At 34.9% G+C, this 24,566-nt stretch overlaps 1 protein-coding gene across 9 annotated transcripts in view; it reads right to left on the bottom strand.

Moving 5' to 3' along the window:
* The window catches only part of LOC128162703 (potassium voltage-gated channel unc-103-like), a 59,523-nt gene that overhangs the window by 3,156 nt on the left and 31,801 nt on the right, over nt 1-24,566 (bottom strand). For 3 of the 9 annotated variants that reach the window (XM_052825977.1, XM_052825979.1, XM_052825982.1), the window contains 13 exons: nt 23,804-24,085; nt 21,714-21,764; nt 9,838-10,052; nt 6,325-6,531; nt 4,669-4,761; nt 4,104-4,442; nt 3,302-3,698; nt 2,849-3,048; nt 2,163-2,250; nt 1,642-1,805; nt 1,092-1,292; nt 670-772; nt 170-427 (listed from right to left, as the gene is read on the bottom strand). In XM_052825977.1, the coding sequence (XP_052681937.1) occupies nt 170-427; nt 670-772; nt 1,092-1,292; nt 1,642-1,805; nt 2,163-2,250; nt 2,849-3,048; nt 3,302-3,698; nt 4,104-4,442; nt 4,669-4,761; nt 6,325-6,531; nt 9,838-10,052; nt 21,714-21,764; nt 23,804-24,085 (2,598 nt within the window). Of the gene's footprint in view, nt 1-169; nt 428-669; nt 773-1,091; nt 1,293-1,640; nt 1,806-2,162; nt 2,251-2,848; nt 3,049-3,301; nt 3,699-4,103; nt 4,443-4,668; nt 4,762-6,324; nt 6,532-9,837; nt 10,053-21,713; nt 21,765-23,803; nt 24,086-24,566 lie in introns of all 9 variants that reach the window. The other 6 variants (XM_052825980.1, XM_052825981.1, XM_052825978.1 and 3 more) reach the window with 5 other exon arrangements.

Here is a 24,566-nt window from a genome sequence, read left to right as displayed (position 1 = left end):
ATCATATGAAAATAGGTTTTTGTATCATACTTCTGTATAATTATTTATACATGTACTAGCATTGTGGTACTTGCTCAATTTTCCTTGATTTATGATTTGCCCGATACTTTCATCCAACTTATTTTTAATGAAAACTAAAACATGCATGCTTGTATACCAGTGTATGTACCTGCAAAAGATGAAAACCCTGATGGTTGTCTCCTTTCCTCTTTTCTTTTAAACTCGGAAAACTTTGCCGGAGTGACGTCAAGTCCTGCCTTGGCTGGGGAAAACTCCAGGATCCCTGCCCCACTTTCTCGAATCTCCTCGTCTGAAGAGTCGTCAAAAGACATTGACACAGTTGGACCATCCTCTGCAAGTCTATCTCGACGTAGGCGACGAGCCCGAGATGGCTGGAAATTAAACTCATGGGGCTGCTCATCTCGCCCTAAATTAACAAATTGACAATTCTTGAGCTGAAATAATTCTTCTTCTCACTGGTTACATATACATTGTACTTAAATCAGAATGCATTGGGATCAAAGATTTGTGTCAGAATTGGAAAATCGTTGGATAAGATGGTTTTTAAACAAATAAGATTTTAACTCTTTTTTTTAAATTTGGAAGTCAGAATTGATAGCATTTAAACATCACTCTTTAAGACTGGAAAATTGGGAGACCATAAATTACCTAGACTAGCAGAATCAGAATGATAGGATCGGATGTTCTTCCTCTTCCAGAAAGCATTTGCCCGAGCATTGGAGCTCTCATCTTGACGACCATCCAAGTCAACCTTTCATAGAGAAATACTTATTTACTGGTATACACTTATGATAAAACTTAGGTCAGCTTTTCTTTGCAAGCATATAATAGTAACTTAATTATCCTTGTAAAGAAAACCCACAAATTCAAACTTTTCTAGAATTGCTTATTCATGCAAAAACCATATTGATCTGATACTTGAATATGGCATAATAAATAACATATCATAGGAGAAAAATGAAAATTATTTCACTCAAAAATTTATACAATTAAAGTAAAAACACTGTTAGGCTAAATTCTGACTCAACTCTATACCTCACAGCACAAACAGAATTCTCAAGGTCACTTACATCACGAAGGTCAAAGGTCACTTCTAGATTTTTGACAAAGTGTTCTGCGAACTCTGGATACATGTCAAGGATCTCTAGAAGGTCATCACGGTGAATCTTGTGAAGGTCGCAGTAGGTCAAAGCTCGTACATTACAGCTCGACTTTCCCACTGTCTCGTAGCGACACAAATTCTCTCCAAATATATCATCCTTCCCTGCAACATAGTAAGCACAAAAAAAACAAAACAGGCTGTATGAGAAATGACCAACATGCAATACATATAAATTGTTAGGATTGTTAATACTAATGAGTGAAATTTTAATTTACAATGCAAAATGATACAAAACATACACTAATATATTTAAAAATTTGGCATTAATTTTGTTAGTACAATTATCACGCATCTGTTATCTTTACAAGAAATTCTACATGCAAGGTTATTTTCACACTTGTTATTGTTGTTAAATTGTTATTGGTTAAAGTTTTAATAACACTGCAGAAAATTTTAGACTTATTTAAACTTAAGTTATTTCAAACCCTATAGAACTGTATCAATTCTGGAGTATTACCTAATATTGCCACGACTATGTCATCTCTCAGGATTTCTATTGAGCCCCGGGATATGAAGTACAGCGCCGTTAGTACGTCCCCCCGGTGGACCAAAGTGTCCCCAGGAGGAACATGTGTCGTCTTGAATTTCATTGACAAAGCCCGAAGGCATCCAGGACTAGCCCCTGAAAAAAGTAAATTATAAATAATTACATACACATTAAAAAAAATATAATTTTGCATGCTTTCAATCATGATAATTATGTAAATCTAAATATAACAGTAACTTTTACTAAAAATATTTTAGGACAGACAAAAACGCCTTGAATTTTACAGCACAACTTGATCGATTAATTGTAATCAAATTTAAAATAATTGATAGTTTTCGTGCACTAACAAATAAATCTTAATTTAAGAAATGACGTTCAGGAAATGGACAATCGTACTTATAAACTGTCTCCATGCACTGTAAGATATCAGAGGCAATCTAATACAATGTCATATACATCATTATAAAAAGCAGCATGGCTTTGATATCTCACCTGTAAAGGCAGGACAATTATTGATGAGGTTTTTATTCAGATGTAAACAGATATCTGCCTGTAAACATTCCGGGAAACTCTTCAACACCTGAAGGAAGAAAAAGATAATTCATTTCAAAAAACTCTTATAAACAGTTTAACTTGCTGATATAAGAATTAGTTGTCAACACACGTACTGCTCACTTTTTTATTTTTTGTCAGTTCATGGTAAATGAAAAAAAAAATGATGAAGTAGAGTTAAAAAAATATCTTGTCTTATCTACTGTATATACAAAGGATAAGTTAGGAGGCCAACATGTGTAAATGCTTCACTCATCATGGCAGAAGATACCATCTTTTGGTATCATAAACATCTATTAAACATTTCAAATATAAGCTGTATCTTATGTAACAGATGTCTGAGAAGCTGAGACGTAGTGTCTTATCATGTTAATGGGAAAAGCAAATAGATGTCCTAAAAATAATTTTGCGAGATTAAATGCATGCAATAAAACCTCATACAATGAAACCCGAATATCATAAACCAAGATGACTAACAAGGATTGAGTTTTTTAGAAGATAAAACACGCTGAATTTCAAAAACGAATAAAAATCTATATTGGAACACAAAAGCCAGTCAGATCAAGGACAATGATTCGGATAAGAGAGGTTTCTGGTTTAAGCAGGTAGTCTATATAATAACTTGCCATGTTCATATCGATGCCATTCGTATAGGACCAGGAATGTTGGAAGTACTCCTCCAGTCTCTGTCGCAGCGGATTGGGAATCTGGTGGAATCTGATAAACTCCTTAATCCGCAGCATGTGGACGTGATATCTTGAGGTACCAGAGTATAGGCGCTGGATGATGGCGGAAACGTTACCAAAGATACTGGCATACATCAAGGCTAGCAAACAAAGAGAGACTCTAGGAATAGAATTCATGATCAAATAATTCATGTAATCTCAAAAAGTTGCCCTAAACTTTTCTCCATCAAGTTCACCCATTAATCATTCAATTCTAATAAATCTTCATAGATACAAGTAAGCAAGGAATCTTTGACAGATTTTTTGCCATGGGTTTAATACCAATATCATATTACAATTTCATACAATAAACCTATACAATTTGCCCCTCCCATAGACTAACCCCCTACTTACATCCAATTAACATGATGAGAATGGAGAAAATCTTCTCGGAGTTTGTATTTGGCGAGACATTCCCAAAACCCACGCTGGTTAAACTGCTAAATGTGAAATACAGTGCAGTGACGTATTTGGACTTTATCGTCGGTCCTCCCGTTCCGTTGACGTATTTCTGGTGAGTCTGTTCAGCCAGTTCGTCCAGCCAGCCGATCTTCAGATCCCCTAGCATGGGCCGTTCCATGTTCCCAATCGCGTACCAGATACAAGCCAGCCAATGGGCGATGAGAGCAAAGACCAACATAAGAAGCATCAGAACGGCTGCTCCATACTCCGAGTAGCGGTCAAGCTTCCTAGCAACCCTGACCAATCTCAAAAGGCGAGCAGTTTTTAGAAGTCCAATAAGAGTTGTGGTCTGAAAATGAGATAGTTATAATTATGTAATGTAAACGACATCAGTACTGTATACTGTTTCATCGACACTGCTGAGTGGGGCTCAAAAGTTACCGGCCAATACAAGATTCTTAAAATGTTTTACGGTAAATGGTTTTTCGGGGACAGGTTTTCTTGAAAAAATTACCATAAACTATTAACCATTAAGAATCTTCAATAAATTACCACAAAAACTATTCCACTATAATAAACATTAATTTGGAAATAGAACTTGTGTGTAAAGGGTATACCCACAAAATCTACACATTTTCCACCTTTATATGTTAAAATATGTAAGTGAATAAAAAATCTTGTCATTTTGAGACAAGTAAGAAAATAAAACGTGACAATTCTACAAAATTGAATAAAAATTTTGATCTAAACTGACCTCATCAGTTTCTGATCCAAACAGTAAAAGATCAAATGGAATGGCAGCCACCACATCAATGAGGAACCACCCCTTGAAGTAGTGGACCATTATCTTCCCAGGGTCACTGACCACCTCATCGTTCTTATTTACGTAGGTCGTGCGGAAATTAATCAGGATGTCGACGATGAACATGATATCCACAATGAGGTCGATGACCGTCAGGGGATCGCTGTAGCGGCTTTGGATGCTCTGATTGGACGGTTTTTTCTTCTCCTCACTCAGGACAAACGCAGCAGAGTACGGGGTGAAAATGGCCGTGTAGATCACCAGTAGGAGAATTATCCAATCCCAGACAGCCTTTAGTTAGAAAAGAGAAAAAAACTATAACCTAAATTAGTAACAAATAATAGAAAAAAAACAAATGTAACAGCTAGGAGAAATAATGATGGACCAGAACTGGATTTGAACATGGGCCCCTTGAATTAATCTCTACTCAGAGATTGGTCTCTGCACCAAATGTCACAACAAGATGGGATAAATAATGACAGAATCAAATAGCACTTGTTTCATATTTAATTTGTACCTTGAAAGGAGAGTAATGTAGAATGGTGAATTTGTGTATCCTGGGAGACTGCAGCTTATACTCCGGCAGGACATCAGCTCCAAGGGAGAGAACCTACAAAATTAAAATCAGAGGACTGAAAGGACTGCCATCTTTAAAGACAGATGTATTAAGATTTAACTATTTCACTATTTCATAGTAAGATGAACATTCAGTCTGGACCATATTTCATATTTAATATATCAAAATCTTGTACAAATTTGAATGAATGTAATTTGTAAGAATGAATATTCAGTCTGGACCATATTTCATATTTAATAGATTATAAAATCTTGTACAAATTAAAGTACATCTGATTCAATACATACTTCAGTAACTTAATTACCATAATGATTTAAAGTCTTATATATTATAATTTACACACAGAATAAAGATTAAATAAAAGCAAAATTAATTAGAACCCAATATTAAGATGGCATAAATATTAAGCAGAAAGTTTGGCTTAGTTTCCATTTGTAAATCTGTCTACTAGATCAAGGTACTCAATAAGTGAAAAACAAAATTGACTAACAGATTGGAAAGTCTTATAATAATGCTTTCAAAATTTCAAACTGTGCTCACTTTATTAACAAAACTCTTTAAAATTTCTGTACATAAATACTTAATGTAACATTTCTATCAATTTAAATTACAGGAATCTGAGTTAATCACTCCATCATAACTACAATGTACTCATTTTTATATACCCTAAGGGTAACCCTGCAAACAGAAACAATAATTGTCATACTCAACAGGTCTCTGCAATTTTTATTTTTGATAAAAATAATGTATTATATACCTATTGACTGGCTATGAGGACGATAGCAAATTTATTGTCCCCCAAGACAGCAACTACTGTACCCAGGTTACTACATTTGGCTGTGTATTTTATTTAGCGCATTTTGCAGAATGTGGCTTCTGTTAAATCAAGTAGATTGCCAATAAAATTGTTATCGCCTGAAGAGTCAGTAATAGGTTTTTTTTATTATACTGAAGAATTACTTTATTTGTCAGCGATGCAGAATTTCTTGAGAATAAACAAATTAGAGTTATCAGACTTTGAATTCAATGTAGTGATTGGATAATGTCAGAGGTGTTCAGAGTTAAAAAAAGAAGAAGAGGGTAATGGAATGCTGCCGGTGAATAGTTTTGATGACTGTTCACCATGGGCAGATAGCATAGAAACTATTTCACGATTAGATATAAAAGCATGTTTATTTGCTATAATTTTATATAGAAAATATTCCCAGAGATATAATAAATATAGATAAATCTAGCTACAAAAAACTAATAGATGAAAAAATCTACATGGCAAGGCTATGAGTTGTCATAATAAGATAAAATATAAATGATCCAATAATAAATATTGTCCGCTTGTTACAAAAGAAAAAAACTATGAGAAAACCTCTGCATTTTGTGATAGTTAAACTACAAAGTAAACTTGTGATTTTTAATGAATTATATACATTTATGCATGTATTGAATAAAAACCCAGAACATGAAATCAGGATAACTTCTAGAGAGTCAGCGAAGTTACTCGCCACACTTCGATGAATTTTGTAGGAAAAATATGAAAAATCAGCTACAAGAAAATCTCGGCACATCTAGAGAGACTCTTCACACATGGATGAATTATACCGTAGGTTTACGTCCACGCAAAAATGTCATAGCTTCGTTCATTATTTTGACTGGATTGTCGCTTAATTTGCGGACAAGACTAAATTTGTCATCCGGAGTCATTCCGATCCCTGCATTTAAATCTCCACCCTCTGGATAAACTCCACCTTCAAGTGGTGGCTGCAGGGGTCCCTTTTCCGCAGAAAAAACTTCAAGGCTTCCTAAATCCTATTTCAATTGAAATATGCATGCAAAATATGACCCATTCAATACAAACTGCTTTACTACAGCATGACACAGCTACAGCAAACAGGCTTAAAATGATTTCACTCATACAGTGAAGTTATATACATGTTAGTTTCATTACTCTAGTTTTAAAATGTACTTTCATAAACTTACTAGATATATCATATTTTTTTGTACCTGAGGTATATCATTATTAGTAAGTTTTACTGTACCGGTAACTTACATAAATTTAAGGTAAGGTTTGCGGCTTGCATTTTTTAGAGGTTGTACCAAAGTTACATACCATTTTGTTTACTATACTAAAGTCTTTTTTCTCATGAAATTCAAATGAATTTTGCCCATCCCGTTTTATAAATACAAAAGGTCAAAGTTAATGATTTCCAATGTTCATTTTGATGAAATGTAAACAATTTCGTGAAAATATGTACATTTTATATGTGACTATTATGGGGGTTATTTATGCTTAAAATGTTCGAAAATAATATCACTATTAATATCATGATTCACTTTTATTAATTTCTGATGAACTATCTAAAAATAGAATAAAATGCAACAAAAGTCTTAATTTTGGACTACTATTATGTAAATGAAAACATCTTATTTGAAACCTTTCCAAGTCCACTGATTTCAGGAAAAACATTTCTTAGAATATGTGTAATCTGATGTTTCTAAAACACTATTCAAAACCATATGATGCGGATTTCGTTTTGTGGAAATTGATAAAATGCTTGTGTCCTCTTATTTTTTCATTGAAACTAAAAAAACCCGCGAAATAAAAAAAACTGAAATCAATTTTGACGTCATATAAATTTTGACGTCATAACTAAAATAAAGGGTAGTTGGTGTTACGTCACAATGAAAATGTGTGAGTTATCTCCCTGTAACCGCAAACCTTACTTCTAAACAATAACTGAAATTGCTCATTACAAAACCATTCCAAAATAATTCTATAGTTCTCAATCCTGTCGATCTGCTCTTAACAATTTAAGACATTTTCCTGTGCTAATTTCCAGTTCATGTGGTTAAAGATATAGATAGAGAAAAACAATAAAATGAACCGAACACAATTGAATGATACCTTTAGACGGGGTAATAAATAAACCATTAACTTGATCTGTCTAAAGATCAGCCTCCCATAAAACAATATCTCATAAATCTAGCACATTAAAAACCATTCAGTTAAAGAAATTCATTCTATTTCAATGTACCTAATTATTATAATCTTATCAAATCTACATGATAATTCAACAACATGTTAATATACGTCATTTATTTTTCTGCCCCACCGAGAGTATCCTAGACTCTGTCTTATATACAATACATAAATATATAGGGCACATTATGTTCACCATATTAATGCTTTTTTCGTGTTCATCCCCATCTTATCTTGATTGCCCGATATCAATGAATTTCCATGCTGATCTGAGCTTTAATATTCCATTAATAAGTGCTGCTGCAATCTCCTCCATTCTACGATCAAACTAATTTATATCTTGCACATTCTGTTATTAAAGCAAGCTTCAGCTAAGACATAAAACCTCCAAACTCAATTACCGAGTTCATTATTAGAAACTGTGCATGACTAATACAAAACCGAATTTTGCATGAGAATTCAAAGCATTTTTACTGCAAAATTTTTGCAAAAATTAATGTTGCATATGCAGTCTAAAAAATTTGAAAAGATTAAATAATAAGTTCAAGTATTCTCATTAAAGAGCTCAAAAAAGTACCTGTTGCAAAATTGATTTTTTTTTTCATTAAAGTGTCAGATTTGCAAATTCATTTTTGTTCATTTAAATAAAGATTACATACCATTTTCTTTGTTGACATTTTACAGAATATCATAGCATTTATTTTGTCCTCTCCTTCAAAGGAATCACTTAATTTTTGGTCCATTTATCCTCCAGACAACACAGGATAATCAGAAATAAAGTATAATTAAATGTACCATAGATCTATTCCATTAGCAATCTAGTGTTTCTGCATGTTGTATGTTAAGTTTTGTCTATGAGACAAACATCTACCACATAATCACGTAAAACAATACAGAAAAAGCAATTCAAATTCATCAAAACACAACAGTGAGCCTAGAGCTCAAATTCTCTGTAGAAGGGAAGTCTCACAGAAAGGCACTCAAATTCCCATTATAATTCTCCTTTCTCTCCCTGAGTTATAGAAATAAATGATGATTCTTCCCAATGTCTTCTTGGAGTGGTCGGGCAATCAGACACAAGATTCATACATTATCTTTTAAAGAACCTCCTTTGCAGCACATCAGCAGCTTGTTAAAATCAAATCTTGAAAAAATTTCAGTAACTTCACACAGAGAGAAAATAAACATTCCCTGTTGGGATCTCTGGATCATCTATACATTAAAGTACGCATGCACCCATCTTTTTTCATCTTTCCACCTTTTCCTTAAATACGCTTCTCCAAAATCAAATGCTGTTTACTTATGAAAATCTTAAAACTTTATCAATTATTTTTATGCAAAATATAGCAATGGGATGACTTTAATCAAAATTCCATGCACTGCATTTATAAATGAGTACATGTATTAATTATTAATAACTTGTCAATGATTATCCATTTTATGCAAATGAATTAAAATGGTCAACTTGACTATATTGTCCTTGAGGTAAACCCATAAAGCTGAGCAGTTGGATAATTTCATACACAAATATTTTCAACAATAATAATTAGTTAGATACTTCACTATACAGTTGTTTTATGTTCATTTCAGCTAGCGTTAACTACTTTCTGTAAACATTATCTGAATGATCTTGTCTCCGTTTCAGCCTTCAGATTCATGTGTATTCACTGAGAGATTTCAGATCTTTAAAGAAGCTATATCACTTATCAAATGTTTTGGTATAAATTTTTTAATCATGCAAAATTCTTTCCTATTTTACCTGCTCCTGGAATTTACAAAGTAAAAAATTTTCAAAAAGATACAGATACATAATACAAGGGATATTAATCTTCCATCAAAGTGGAAATCCATTCACATACATTCAATATTATCAGACAATGCTTTTGATTGCATTTCTTTGTCTACAGTTTATATGTTCATGCAAAAATGATTAATTATAGATAAAAAAAAATTAGCATTAAGTTTCAATATGTTATTAAAGGGGGAATAACTTCTGATAAACCAAGGCTCTCAAAATTTACTCCCTTTCCTCATAAAACAGAGATCCAAAATGCCACCGTCATACATATCTTTTATACATAACACAAGTGAAATACCAGAATAGACAGACTCTCAAAACTATTGATCTATTTTACCTGGGCCACTTTCTCAGACACATTGTGTTTCATATTTGCCACGTTGGGCAGAAAGATGGGTCCGCGGTTATCCTTGGCTGGTCCGTCTCTGTCATTGCCTGGTTCCCAGTCCATGTCGTTCAGGCTGTCCGAGAACTTGGTGCGGTTTTTGGCGAGCTGCGAGTCACTGGATGCTTGGTTGATGACATTGGCACGGAACAGGTGCCCCACGCCCCCTGTAATGAGATTAAATGCCCATAGTCTAAAATACACATGTAACACTGTATACAGGAAAATATTCAGCCCCGTTTTATTTTTGCTCTTGTTGTCAGCAGGCAAATTTAAGATTAGGTGAAAAGTCTAAAAAAATCTATGATAAACACAACTTTGTTATGGCAAATTCAAGATGGAACGAAACCATTTGCAAGTGAAAAGAGGTGAAAATAACACATGGCAAAAATAAGCCTGTTTACAGTAACCCACACAATCTTCCTGCTCCCTCTGTAACAAAATTACCAATATATAGTCTCCAAGAATTCAATTTATCCACAATACTTTGCCCCAAATATAGTCATACCAGTACATAAAATATTGTTATATCTTATTGTCGCAGTTGTCATATAAAAGTTTCATACTTTGCATATTTATATTTGGCGCGCATTGCCAATGGAGCGTGTATGAGAGATGAATGAGTGAACGTATGAATGAGTTTTGGGTTAGTCACGTGAGGATTTTGTTTACAGGTGTATGTTGACCACGTGTTTATTCTTTACTACTATACTACAGCTGACCAATAGAAGTTTACGACTGAATTCATTAATATGCATGACTTTACTAACTCACTATAAATAGCAAAAATCCCGCCAATTCCCCAACCCCACGACTTTTACCTTCATGGTAGACACAGTGAAGTGTATCTTTACCTTACCTGTACAAGATATTTCATATATTTTGTTAACTCATAGTTCTGGATACCTGGTAAGCTTCCGTTTACCTTGTAATTGAAATATATTAATTGTAAATTACTTTTAATTCATTTTATTCAAATATTCTAAATTACCGTGCGATGTTGCGTATGAATTGTGAGTGTGAGTGTGTTTGTACTTATAGGTTTTATTTGATAATATACAATCCTCGAAATAAAGAACCAGTGAATACATGTAGCTGAAATCAGTACCAGCGTTATTTATTCATACAAGACCCTGCGACAATGGCGCCCACGTTAATTTTGAGGAACCAGGATCCAGAACCCATTACGAGGACGGAGACCAACGCCCAGTGAGGTTGCTGATCGACCGTTCTATATTTTGGTAGGCCTACCGATACAAGAAATACTACCAGGAGTGGTACTTGGAATTCCACCCGAGGTTAGTCCATTCATTGCCGGCAAAACTAATACGGAAAAAAGTGATTTGTAAAAATTTCACCAAAGTGTGCAGTATTTTGTTCTGAAACACCGCCAAAACCGTATTTAGCGTTACTCTTAAACTGGTTGGGAACCCACGGATGCGTGCAGTCTATTGTTTCCAGTGCCGCATACCGAGTTTATAGTGAGTACTCATCAGAAAAATCCGTTACTGTGTTTCGTAATGAATTAGTTCAGTTTTCATTCACAGCCGCGGAGGACCAGTGAGGAGTGATTCTTTCTCGACGTCGATCGTTTATTGAGCTCAATTAAAAATTAAAAATCATAAAAAAAAAAAAAATTGTTGTGCACTTCATATGATATCAAATGTGTTGTGTTTAAAAAAAATGTCTGTGTACTTGTATCTGTTGTATATATGTTATTTTCTTTGTGTGTGAGAGTTTGAGTTATACCTGCCGGTGGTGTGCAAGGTGCGAGAATTGTATTATTTTGATCGGGCTCGATAATCATATAATTCTGACGTCAGTGTTTGTTTATAGTGATAACTTCCGGTATTTCAAAAACGTGGTTTATGATGTACAATTTACCTTGTTTCGTTTGAATTTGACATTGTCATCAGAAATAAGGACTGTTTATACTATTTATGTGTGCAAATATGCCATCTTATGTATTGTATGTCATTTATTTTTCGTTTTGAACAGTCAGTTTTGATTTAAATACCCCTCGCCCACCCCACCCTGTCCCTGTGCGCTATCACTTTTGATTTGCAGCTTTACTAACAGGACTGAAAGACAAATTGACAGACAAGCAGGTCTTTACTGTGTTGTTGCTAAGGTTTGTTTTCTTTAATCAGAGTTTGCACTGTGGTCAATTATTTGAATGTTGTACAGGTTGATCATGAGATTGTATGCATGTGTTTGATTGATATTTTGACAAAGTTTGATAGAGAGTGTATGTGTTTCATTCCCGACAGATGCGCTTTGCGATAATTGCTTTTATTTGGCTTGCGATTTGTTTTCAATTTTTGAATCATTGTGGTTGTAAGATGGCAGAAGGTGCAGGGAAGGGAGAAAATCCTGAAAGTAGGAAAGAACTACAGGTTCTCATTGATCAAATCAACTCAGAACCACATTACAGAGTGATTCCGAAAGATGAGTATGAGATGTTAGTTAAGAACAGTCACATGTCGACTAAGCCTCCCATAACAAGTACCCCTAGGGCTCCCTTTGCTCATTTAGGTATTGGTGCTAAGCCTAAAGGACTAAGTGCGGTTTTATGCAATTTTTGCCCCCCAAAATCAAAGTTTTAGAAAGAGCTTTAAAATAAGGTGAAAGATAGTTAAAATCATATTGGAAATAAAGGTGTAAAAGGTTATCACCACAGTGACGTCATAATGTAGAAATGACGTCATGAATATTGCATTATTTTGATAAATTGATGTTTTGTAGAAAAATATGGGTGTTTTCCGATGGTGTTTCGACTGGGAAACATCGAGCGCAGGCTTGCTCAAGTACCATTTTTTAGTATAATATGTATAACTATCTGAAGAAAAACATATGTTAAAATCGCACTTGAGCAGACCTGCGCTCTATATTTCCGAATGCAAAATATAGTGCAAAAATGAGAATATTTTCATTTGTTTGCAAATTTGCGGGAATTAGGTCATTTAAGTGACGTCATAGATAAACAGCGAGTGAGCAATGATGACTAAAATCAAGATTAAAGTTATAGGCATCCTCTTTACAATGATTTGTGAAGATTTCATTTTCATACGATACTATTTAAAAATTGGTTGAAATCGGGGGCAGATATTTGACCATACCGCACATAGTCCTTTTCACCTAGAGTATCCTTACCAACCCCTGGGTTACTTAATACATCTGCTCTATATCAGAACCCCAATTCAAACCCTGTGAATCTCTCTACATACCAGAACCCCAACCCAACCCCTGTAAAACTCCCTACATTTAGTGGAGAACAAATTCAAAAGGGTGAAGTAAGTTTTGACGTGTGGTCATATGAAGTTAGATGTTTAAAAACTCAGTATCCTGAAAGTGTTATTTTACAGTCTGTTAGAAGCTCTTTGAAAGGTACTGCCAGGGAGATGCTGATTCCTCTCGGAGAAACAGCGACAGTTGACATCATTCTTCAGAAACTTGATGACTTTTACGGAAACGTCTACACTGCAGAAAACATTATGCAGAGTTTCTACAGTGATTACCAAAGAGAAGGTGAGAGTATTGTTACTTTTGGGTCAAGATTAGAACAAACAGTTTCTAGAGCAATTAGATTTGGACACATTGATGAGGTTGCAAAGGATGCAATGTTACGATCAAAGTTTTGGTCAGGATTAAGAAATCATGAGTTAAGAAATGCAACACGAAACAAATATGAAACTGTGAAAGATTTTCATTCTCTTTTAAGAGAAATTAGACAGATTGAACATGAAGAGAAAAACTTGAAAATAGAAACCACAAAGCCTGTTCAGAGCAATACTGTGTGTACTGAAATTGAAGATCATGTGTCAAACTTTGATTTGAAAGAGCAACTTACTGAATTACTTGGTCAGATGAAAAAACTTGATGCACGAATGAGTAGGTTGGAACAAGATCATGAGAATTTATCTAATGCTAATAGAGATTCTTTTCAGACACAAACTCAGAATTCCTTTAGTGGAAATAGGGGCAATTCCTATGGCTACAGGAAAAGTGACCAGCGTTTTCGAGGAAGAGGAAGTTTCCGACAACAGTCTGGTAATAACAGAGGTTATAGTAACAACCAAAGAGGTAAACCTTTAAACTAGTTTCATCTTCTGTTGCAGGGCGAACAGGAGATAAATTCAAGAAAAGCCCTTACTCAACAAAACCACAAAATGGAAATTTGTTGGACAGACTAGTTGGTGGTTCTAACGAATCAGACATCATTGTTTCTGGAGTAAAGACAAAAGCACTTATTGACTCTGGCTCAGTTGTTACTTGTATATCAGAAGAATTTTATAATTCATTACACCCAAAGCCAGAACTTTTCAGTATTACAGAATTTGGATTAAGTGTACATAGTGCTAATGGGGGTGAATTACCCTACAGAGGATACATTGAATTAGACATATGTGTACCATGTCTACATAACGGTACACACTGTATTCCTGCTCTTGTGGTACCACAAACAAACTATTCAAAAAGTGTTCCTGTCATTATTGGTACTAATTTTATTCGTATTTGTAGGGATGTTTACGACGACTCGCAGTTCCCCGAGATAGATGTACCAGATGAATGGAAGCTTGCTTTTGACAGTATGTGTGATGAAACACCAGTTAAGGCAGCAAACAATCACACTGTTCAGATTGCTCCAAATGAGACCAAGGTGATCAGAGGTATTGTAAGAAATGTTCACAATATTGACTATGCTTTAACTGAACAGACAGATACTACTTTATCTGGAAGTATTGTAGTCTGTCCAAGAGTTGTTCCCCTTGGAAAGGGTAGAAATTCAGTTACAATCCCTGTTCTTGTGTGCAATTTGTCTGCTTCTGTTGTGCGAATCCCTCCTAGATCATTATTATGTTCTGTACATGGAGTTAAAATAGTAGATACATGGACTCCTGACTCATCAGAAGCAGGAAAGAAGCCCAAAGTGTCACTGAAGGATTTGGACATCACAATTGCAGAGGATCATCTTACCCCAGATCAAGTAAGTAAAACAAGGGAATTTCTTTCCCACTGGACGCACTTGTTTTCAGATGGCCCCACAGACATTGGGAAGACCAATCTGCTGAAGCATAGCATCAAACTGACCGACAACACTCCATTCAAGGAACCTTACAGACGAATACCACCTGGAATGTTTGCCGAGGTACGTCAGCATGTGCAAGAGATGTTAGATGTAGAGGCTATTCGTCCCTCACAGAGTCCATATTCTTCCAACATTGTCTTGGTAAGGAAGAAGGATGGTAGCCTTCGCTTCTGCATTGACTATAGAAAGCTCAATTCAAGGACCATCAAAGATGCTTACAATCTCCCTAGGATAGATGACACCATTGACCGACTTGTTGGATCAAAATATTTTTCAAAGTTAGATTTGACCAGCTCTTATTGGCAGGTAGAATTAGAGGAAGAAGACAAAGAAAAGACAGCCTTTTCAGTAAGTGGTATTGGACATTTTGAGTGTAACAGAATGGGATTTGGCCTCACCAATGCCCCAGCAACTTTTCAACGACTTATGGAACGCTGTATGGGTGAGTTAAACCTTAGAGACTGTTTAGTATTTTTGGATGACATCTTAATCTTTTCAAAGACATTTGACGAACATCTTGACAGACTGACAGCTGTATTTGAAAGACTTGAAAAACATTGTCTAAAACTTAAAGCTAAGAAATGTGAGTTCTTAAAGAAAAGTGTTACCTATCTTGGTCATGTGGTAAGTGATGTAGGAGTAGCTACTGATCCTGAGAAGACCAAGGCCATCACAACTTGGCCAGTACCCTACAACATTAAGACTCTGAGGACCTTTCTGGGCTTTGCAGGATATTATCGAAGGTATGTACAAAACTACTCAAAGATAGTCAAACCTTTGAATGACCTTTTGAAAGGTCACTCTACACAGAAAGGGAAGCCTAAAGGCAAGCCACCAGACTGGAAATGGGGTCAGGAAGAAGAAGAAGCTTTTCAGCTTATTAAGGAGAGACTGTCTTCCCCACCAATTTTAGCTTACGCTGACTTTGATGTTCCATTTGTTCTCCATACAGATGCTTCTTCACAAGGACTTGGAGCTGTCCTTTACCAATTACAGAATGGCCAGAAGAGAGTCATCGCCTATGCCAGTCGAGGACTGAAGAACAGTGAGCGGAACTATCCAGCACACAAATTGGAATTCCTTTCCCTGAAGTGGGCAGTGACAGAAAAATTTCATGAATACCTGTATGGAAATTCATTTGAAGTTGTTACCGACAACAACCCACTCACATATGTTCTCACCTCAGCCAAACTTGACGCAACCGGCCATAGATGGTTAGCTTCATTGAGCAACTACAACTTCTCTCTTCGCTACCGTAAAGGTGCGCACAATGCAGATGCTGATGGTTTATCTAGACGACCACAGGACATAATGGAGGTCACTCCTGATGTTGTCAGTTCCATCTGTAGTGCCTGCACCATAGACAGAAGCAATTGTCCTTATCTGGAAAACATATTTCTTCCAACATTTACACCAACTTGTAATTCGGTAAGTGCACTTGTTCATAGCAATGCAGACAGAAATGCACATTCCCCTTCTTCTTTAGTCCAAAATAATGAAACAGTTCAGATAGAAGATACATGTTTACTATCTGATGTCAATTGGGCCAAAGAACAGCATAGAGACAAAACAATTAGAAGGGTTATTGATCTGTTACAGGGAGATTATCTACCCTCAAGCACAGAACTAAAATCTGAATCTGCAGATGTTTGTAAATATTTCAGGGAATCTGACAAGTTGTATTTACAGAACGGTGTATTGTATAGAAAATCTGTGTTGAATAATAATAATGTCAAACAACTTGTTTTACCAGTACATTACAGAGATATTGTTTTCAAGCTCCTCCATACCAACTTGGGACATTTTGGCAGAGATAGAACTCTACATCTCATCAGAGAGAGGTTCTACTGGCCTGGTCTAGAACAAGATATAGGTGAAAGAATTAGAAATTGTGACAGATGTGTGAAGTTTAAAACTCCTGAAAAATTTTCATCAGAACTTGTCAACATCAAATCTTATCAAGCTTTAGATTTAGTATGCATTGATTTTTTGTCACTTGAAAAGAGCAAAGGTGGTTATGAAAATATTTTAGTAATAACAGATCACTTCACTAGGTATGCTCAAGCTTTTCCTACTAGAAACCAAACTGCTAAAACTACTGCTAAAATACTTTTTGAAGAATTTATAGTACACAATGGCTTTCCTACTAGACTTCACAGTGACCAGGGCAGAAATTTCACCAGTCATGTTATCAAAGAGCTATGCAAGTTAGCTGGAGTGCAGCAGTCTCGCACTACTCCCTACCATCCGATGGGAAATGGTATGGTTGAGCGGTTTAACCAGACACTTATCCATATGATCGGTACCTTAAACAACAAACAGAAAGAGGATTGGAAATCCCATGTAAGTAGTCTCGTCCATGCATACAATGCAACCAAACATGACAGCACCGGCTATACCCCTTTCTATTTAATGTTTGGTAGACACCCGCGGTTGTCGATTGACGCGTATTTATGTCTCGATAACGACAATACTGAAAAATCCAACAGTTATGACAATTATGCAAAGAAACTTGAAAAACGATTAGAATTTGCATATAAGATTGCTTCTCGTGAAGCTGACAATAGTGCTGTTCGGCATAAGCATCGTTTCGACAGAAAAGTTCGCGAGACTTCTGTGCGTGTTGGAGACCGAGTATTAATACGCAACGTAGGTCTAAAAGGTAAGCAAAAACTGGCTGATAAGTGGGCCAGAGACCCGTACATAGTTGTCAGTCAGCCCAATTCAGAAATTCCAGTGTTTAGAGTTAAGAAAGAATATGGTCAGGGGAAAACAAAAGTTCTCCACAGAAATATGTTATTACCCATTTCATACATCCCCAATTTCTCAGATGTAGAGCAGTCTCAGTCCAACAAAAGTGTTAAGCCCAACCCAGGTATAGAGCAGGTACATGAATCTGATGAGACCCCTAGTCCAAACCAAATGGTGTTATATGATTCTGATTCATCTTCAGATTCTGAGTCTTCTGACAGTGATCATGCATATGTGATTCCACAGAGAAGGGTAGGTCATGACACTGTTCAAAACTCAGCTTCCAGTGTTATACATGGTACAGCCAATAATTTTGAGAAAAGTACTTTTTACAGCCCTGCTGATACTTGTACTCCATCATCCTTGAATAGGAATGTATCATTTGATAGTACTTATGTTCGACCACGGAGACAGATAAAACCCCCAGACAGGTATGGAGACTGGGTCTCTCATCAAGTAACATCAGAGGTGTACTATGTTTGAATTTTGCAGGGGAGAATGTCATAGAAGTGTTTTAATAAGGTCTTGTTTAATTTTCGTGTTTGTATTGTGTTTAAAATGTCAGGAGCCATTTTCCCAAGCAGGGGAGAATGTCGCAGTTGTCATATAAAAGTTTCATACTTTGCATATTTATATTTGGCGCGCATTGCCAATGGAGCGTGTATGAGAGATGAATGAGTGAACGTATGAATGAGTTTTGGGTTAGTCACGTGAGGATTTTGTTTACAGGTGTATGTTGACCACGTGTTTATTCTTTACTACTATACTACAGCTGACCAATAGAAGTTTACGACTGAATTCATTAATATGCATGACTTTACTAACTCACTATAAATAGCAAAAATCCCGCCAATTCCCCAACCCCACGACTTTTACCTTCATGGTAGACACAGTGAAGTGTATCTTTACCTTACCTGTACAAGATATTTCATATATTTTGTTAACTCATAGTTCTGGATACCTGGTAAGCTTCCGTTTACCTTGTAATTGAAATATATTAATTGTAAATTACTTTTAATTCATTTTATTCAAATATTCTAAATTACCGTGCGATGTTGCGTATGAATTGTGAGTGTGAGTGTGTTTGTACTTATAGGTTTTATTTGATAATATACAATCCTCGAAATAAAGAACCAGTGAATACATGTAGCTGAAATCAGTACCAGCGTTATTTATTCATACAAGACCCTGCGACATCTTATTACTGTAAAAGTGGTCATTTATGTGTGGAAGAAATTTACACTAATTAAGCGATTAACTTAGAACCACATAAAATAACCCCATGCGTATGGTAAAAATCTCAAAACTTTAGTGTGGTAAATCACACATCAGTGTATTTAATACTGTTAACCAACTTTTATTCGCATGCCAGAAATTTTTGCGGGGTTCGCGAGGGCCTCGTCGTCGCAAATATTTCTCGCCGTGAATTGTCGTCTGGTTGTTATAACAAAACGGATCTGGATATGGCTTGATCGCGAACATTAGTCAATGTGAACCATTTTTGCATGAGTAAATCGTGAAATAAAGTTGTCGCGAATAAAAGTTGGTTTACAGTATTTAATTCCCATGTGTTAGACCATATAGAAAACGAGTACATAGCCACTAACATAAATGACCACTTTTACAGTACATAGCCACTAACATAAATGACCACTTTTACAGTATTAACAAAATTATGTCCTTACATTAAGTCTCCAAGTAATCTGAATATCCTTATACTTTGCCACAAGTACATTCAGTATATCTAATTAATAATATACAGTCAAACTTCGTTATCTCGAACGTCAAGATATCAGAGTATTCAAGATATCGAGGGTAAAATACTTAAAAAATAGGTGGTTGGGACTTAAAAATCTTTTCGACATATCCATTGTCTTCGAGATATCGGTGTTGGAGATATGGAAGTTCAACTGTATATATATAATTATATTTATATACAGGTATTTATTAGCATTGCATATTTTGCCAAAATAATTATTAAAGCAATTCAATGTAAAGAAATATGAGTTATATTTTTGCAATTTAAAAGATTATTTTAGCATTGAGTAGATGAGATTCAATTAAATTGCATGTCCCTTATCTATAATTATATAATTTTCCTTATTCAGTATACAATAGATATAGTTATAATTTTCAAGATACTGAGAGTTCATTTCAAATAAAAACTTCATAAACCTTAAGTTACGTTATGGAATAAAAATTTTTAAGATATGGATTAATTAATTGCAATATATAAGATCAGAGAGATATACAAAATGCAATTCAAAAGCCTGAAGAAGAGAATTTAAATGTACATGTATATTACGTATATATATCCCATTATTCCATAAATCACAGAATTAGTTCAATGCTGCAATAATGCATGTAGAATTCAGTCACCTAATTTCAAAAGAAAACCCTGGGACAGAGGAAAAGTCTCATAAAGGAAATGAAGAACACATATTAATTCTGGAAGCTAGAAATTCAACCTTCGAAAAAAAAATTGTTTGTTTGCCTTCCTGTTTAATGTTCATAGTTCGGTAGGTATAGAGTAATTGCTATTCAGTTTGACAAAATTGAACGAAAATTAATTAGTACTGCATGCAAATAATTTGATTTAAATCTTTTAAAAAAGAAAATATCTTGTGATGGGTAAATTTTCATGGGTTGGTCTAGAATGGCAAACAAACATCTTTTTTTCAAGGATGGCATAACATTTCGACTAAATGATCTGAAAGAAGATGCATGGTGATTGAGTCATAGGTTTTTTTGCTTTTTTGAGGGGGAATAAAAAAGTCCACAATTTTTGGATATCTTGGAAATTGAGATATAGAAGTCATCCATTTGGTGGGTCTTCAGAGTAGATAGGAATTGGGGGGGGGGGGGGGGGGGGGGGGGGACGACTACAGAAAAGGGGGGGGGGGGCAATTTTTGTTGTATGTATCATGTTAAAGGAATTAAAGTTACATTTATCCTGAAAATTATTTTGTTCTTTCATATCATTAATCAATCTTGTGGCATTATGCATTAATTATCCTGTTATATATTGTGCATTAATCCTTAATTAAGCTTAAGTAATTATCCTTTTGTGAGTGAATCATATCCTATTGTTTAAATCCTTCTTGGTTGGACAATAGAAAATAGTGATGGAACGATATCAAACTTGAGAAAATTCTTGTTTGTTTTTTTTTGTTTGAATATAAAGTATAAATTTGTCCTACAAGAGTTACCTCACTTTAAACATGTGTTGAGGAAAAAATTCAAGGCATGGAAAAATAAGTTGTTGAGTATAAGTAAAACTACTTACATATATATTAATTAATGCAAGTGACAGTAAATCAAATGCACCCATGCACCATGAAACAGAACTATATGAGTAGTATTAGAACATTATGCACAAAATAGCAATATTTTCCTCATCTGATATATATAATCACTCAAGATCAGATTTTGCATACATACTTTGTTGATTGCTATAGAGAAAACATGAAAACCAAACTGTAAAAGTTAAATATACCTGGTTGATATAGAAACCATGGTCAATTAACCTGTACTGTTGTCGTAATATAGTTGTGCATGTATTCAATGGATGCATCAAAATGCATAATTTAGGAGAAATACAAAGAAATATAAAATAACATTTTTTATCTTTTAAAAATAAGAGGTAAAATGAGATTGTTTTGTTTTTAATTTACATTTTATAGAATAATATTATCATTAAAACCAATAGTAATTTATGTAAATTATTCATATTTTAATCAAGGATTATAACTCTGAATTTAGTGTACTCTAAAATATGCTGAACAAGAGTTATCTTTCTTTAATCTTCATAATATTCAATACTCTTTGCAAATCTCCTTGCACTCTCTATAAAACAGGTACTCTTTTAACTAGGAGTCAAAAAACAGGCTGTGTCTGCAATGTGTAACACTGGAGTTAGGTTTTAGGGGGGCAACATGTTGGGTGAGGGTACGGGTAAGGGGGGGGGGGGGGGTCTGTCCTTACTCACATGAACAAATTGTATTAGCTCTAGGGCGGCGAAGTTTTCGGCGACTACCATCTGCAAAAAAAACATGTTTATTTTCACAAAAAAGCAGCCAAATTATGGTTTGCTAATTCCTTAGAATGGACATTCCCTTTACTTCATGTCTCAGACTCTGAACCTGTTTCAACATCACACACTGCAAAACTAATTATATCAAAAAACTACTGACCATCCAGAATTATGTCTATTAGTTTTAGGTTTTCAAATTCAATCACTTCCTTGAAAAAGATACATTAATTAAGAGGGTTCGATGGTTGTGGCCATTTTTAGACTCCATTGATCTCCCTAGAAGAAGAGCTAAAAATATACTAAAATACCCAAATTTAAAAGGTAAAATATATGGATCTTTTCTTCACTAAGTAATAGTTTATCGCTAAACAAATCATTATCTTGAAATGATAGGAAGATCTGATGGTTAATTTGTTGACTATTCAACCTCCATAAGTCAGCAAGATGTCAACTGATGCAAATACAGGTCTCTACTTTCTTATTGAAGGATGCTGCCATTGTGTGGATCTTTCTTGGCCCAACATTTTATGGAATCTTACTCCAAAAGACCTGCAAACTAAATATGTACTTCTGATGCTAATTTCAGGACAATTGCACAGCTGTTTCCTTCAAAACTTTCATATTTTTCATCTTAAAGTTAAGGTTCCTTGACGTTTATGTACAAAGTCCTTCTTCATGTTTAGAACCAAGAACCAAATCAACATAGCAACCTCATCTTCACTCACAATCCTATCAAATGTACCAAAAGTTTAGACTTCATATATAGAATTTATTAAAAAAAAACCCAACTAGGTTTCATAAGTGTCTGCAATGAAATGGAGTTGGTTCCTGAATGTTTTGGTTGCTGGTTTTCAATCAATACTAAGTCCATCTGCAAAGTTGACCAGCAATATTGACTTCATTCAGAAATTGATTGGTGATTTGTTGTTAAATATCCTGTTGAGGTTTTTCTAACGGCTACTGCATAAATGCTAATTAGGTACATATAGTATAAAAGAATGAAATTTTTTTTTTTTTTTTTAATTTTAACTGCTTTAACTCAAAATACTTCTTTGAAAGACTATATAAATATTCAGAAAGAGGAACCAGTCAAAAAGCCAGCCCAGAACCAGTTTAATCCTACAGTCCAGTAACATTGTTAGTATAGAAACTGGAAATATTTAGACTAGGAGAGTTTCCAATCCTACATAATCTATTCTACTGTAGCTTTGCTATCACTAAAAGCCTTATCTAAGACTCCAAAGAAAGCAGCATCTAATTTCATGCACATAACCTACATGTACTTTTAATAAATATGAGCAAAATTATTTTTGTAATTTGATCATAATTCAAATTTAAAGCATTTGAATCAGACATCATTATTGTTATGTTGAATCCTTAATCTATCATATTTTTGCAGTTCTTACCCAGTGACAACTGGACACCTCTTTACAATTTGTGAGCCCCCTATTATAAAATTCTGGACTACTTTTAGCATTGTGGAATTATATGTACTTAATATATGGTGTCCCAGTCTTTCTGGAATTGTTCTAAAATGTAACTGCAAAGTTTTGAGACACTTTAAAGAAGAGTTCTTGATTATTTATATAAGGGATATCTATCCTTTGATGTCTCACTAAAAAATTTCTAGGATATCCATCCTCAGATATTATATTACAAGATTACTGGGATATCTATTCTTGGATGTATTCCTACAAGATTTCTGGGATATCTATCCAAATAATTTACTCATTCCAGGTCAACTGATCAGTAAACAATATAACCTGTAAAAGTATGAAAACTACTGTAGATTCATGTGAGGAATTAATATTTGCGTAAAATCACGAGGAGCAACCCAAGTCGCAGATTTTAAATTCTCGCTTTCATTTTTAGGCAGTTTTGAACTATAGTAAATTATGACAAAAAATTGTTGCTCGCAATTTTATCTTCTTGCGACTTGATACAAAAGTGGAATCACAGAATTAAGTACTTGCGTAAAATAAGGAATTTACAGTATTTGACTAACTCACACACAGTAGATAGATGACACAGCCTCTAATACTTACCCACAGAGTTCTGCGACTCAGATTTCCCCACCCCTTGTTTATCCAGGGCCTCCATGGATGAGGCCCGTCGGGGGATACCCATCTCTTTCTGACCCTCCCCAGTCCGGGCTGAGGTGAGGGGTGAGTTTGGGGGTAGGGAGCTCCTTGGAGTCGGCTGCTGGGAGCCTGAGTGGTCTTCCCTTTCCCTGGGATCCTCTGGATCCTTGCCATTGATACACTTATTTCTACACGTGATGTCGCGGCGAATGGAGGGCAGGCGAAGTTTGAAGCTGCGATGTCGACCTGAAAAATGCAGACAAATAGTAGAGAATTGATTCATAGTCAGATGTGGGGACTACTGTAATTGTAAATGTATTACTTTTGGCTGTGTATGCTATTTAGTGTTTTTGGTCACACAATTAATTAAGCAACTTCTGCTAAATCAGCTACATTCATTGCTAAAGGTCATAAATATATGTTTAAGAATAGGTACATTCAGAAATACACTAAATCAAATCCATGCTTACTAAATATAACTATTGAAGAATCAATTTCTGCCAAATATTGTATGTCGCACTAAATACAGCTCGTTTACAGCATTAATGAAGATCTATTAGGAAAGACTGTGAGGATTTTAGTGAAATTATACTGTCTTATTCACATATACTAGTAAATGCATTAACAGACAATTATTAGTGAGGACTATCGTACAAACAGATGTATAAGGATGATTATTTAGTGAGGGACCTTAAACTGTACTATTTCATTTAGTGAGGCACCTTAA

This window comes from Crassostrea angulata, chromosome 9 (genome assembly GCF_025612915.1).
Source record: "Crassostrea angulata isolate pt1a10 chromosome 9, ASM2561291v2, whole genome shotgun sequence".
NCBI lineage: Eukaryota > Metazoa > Mollusca > Bivalvia > Ostreida > Ostreidae > Magallana > Magallana angulata.
The sequence above is the reverse complement of the archived record's forward strand: the minus strand, read 5'-3'. Positions and strand labels throughout refer to the sequence as shown.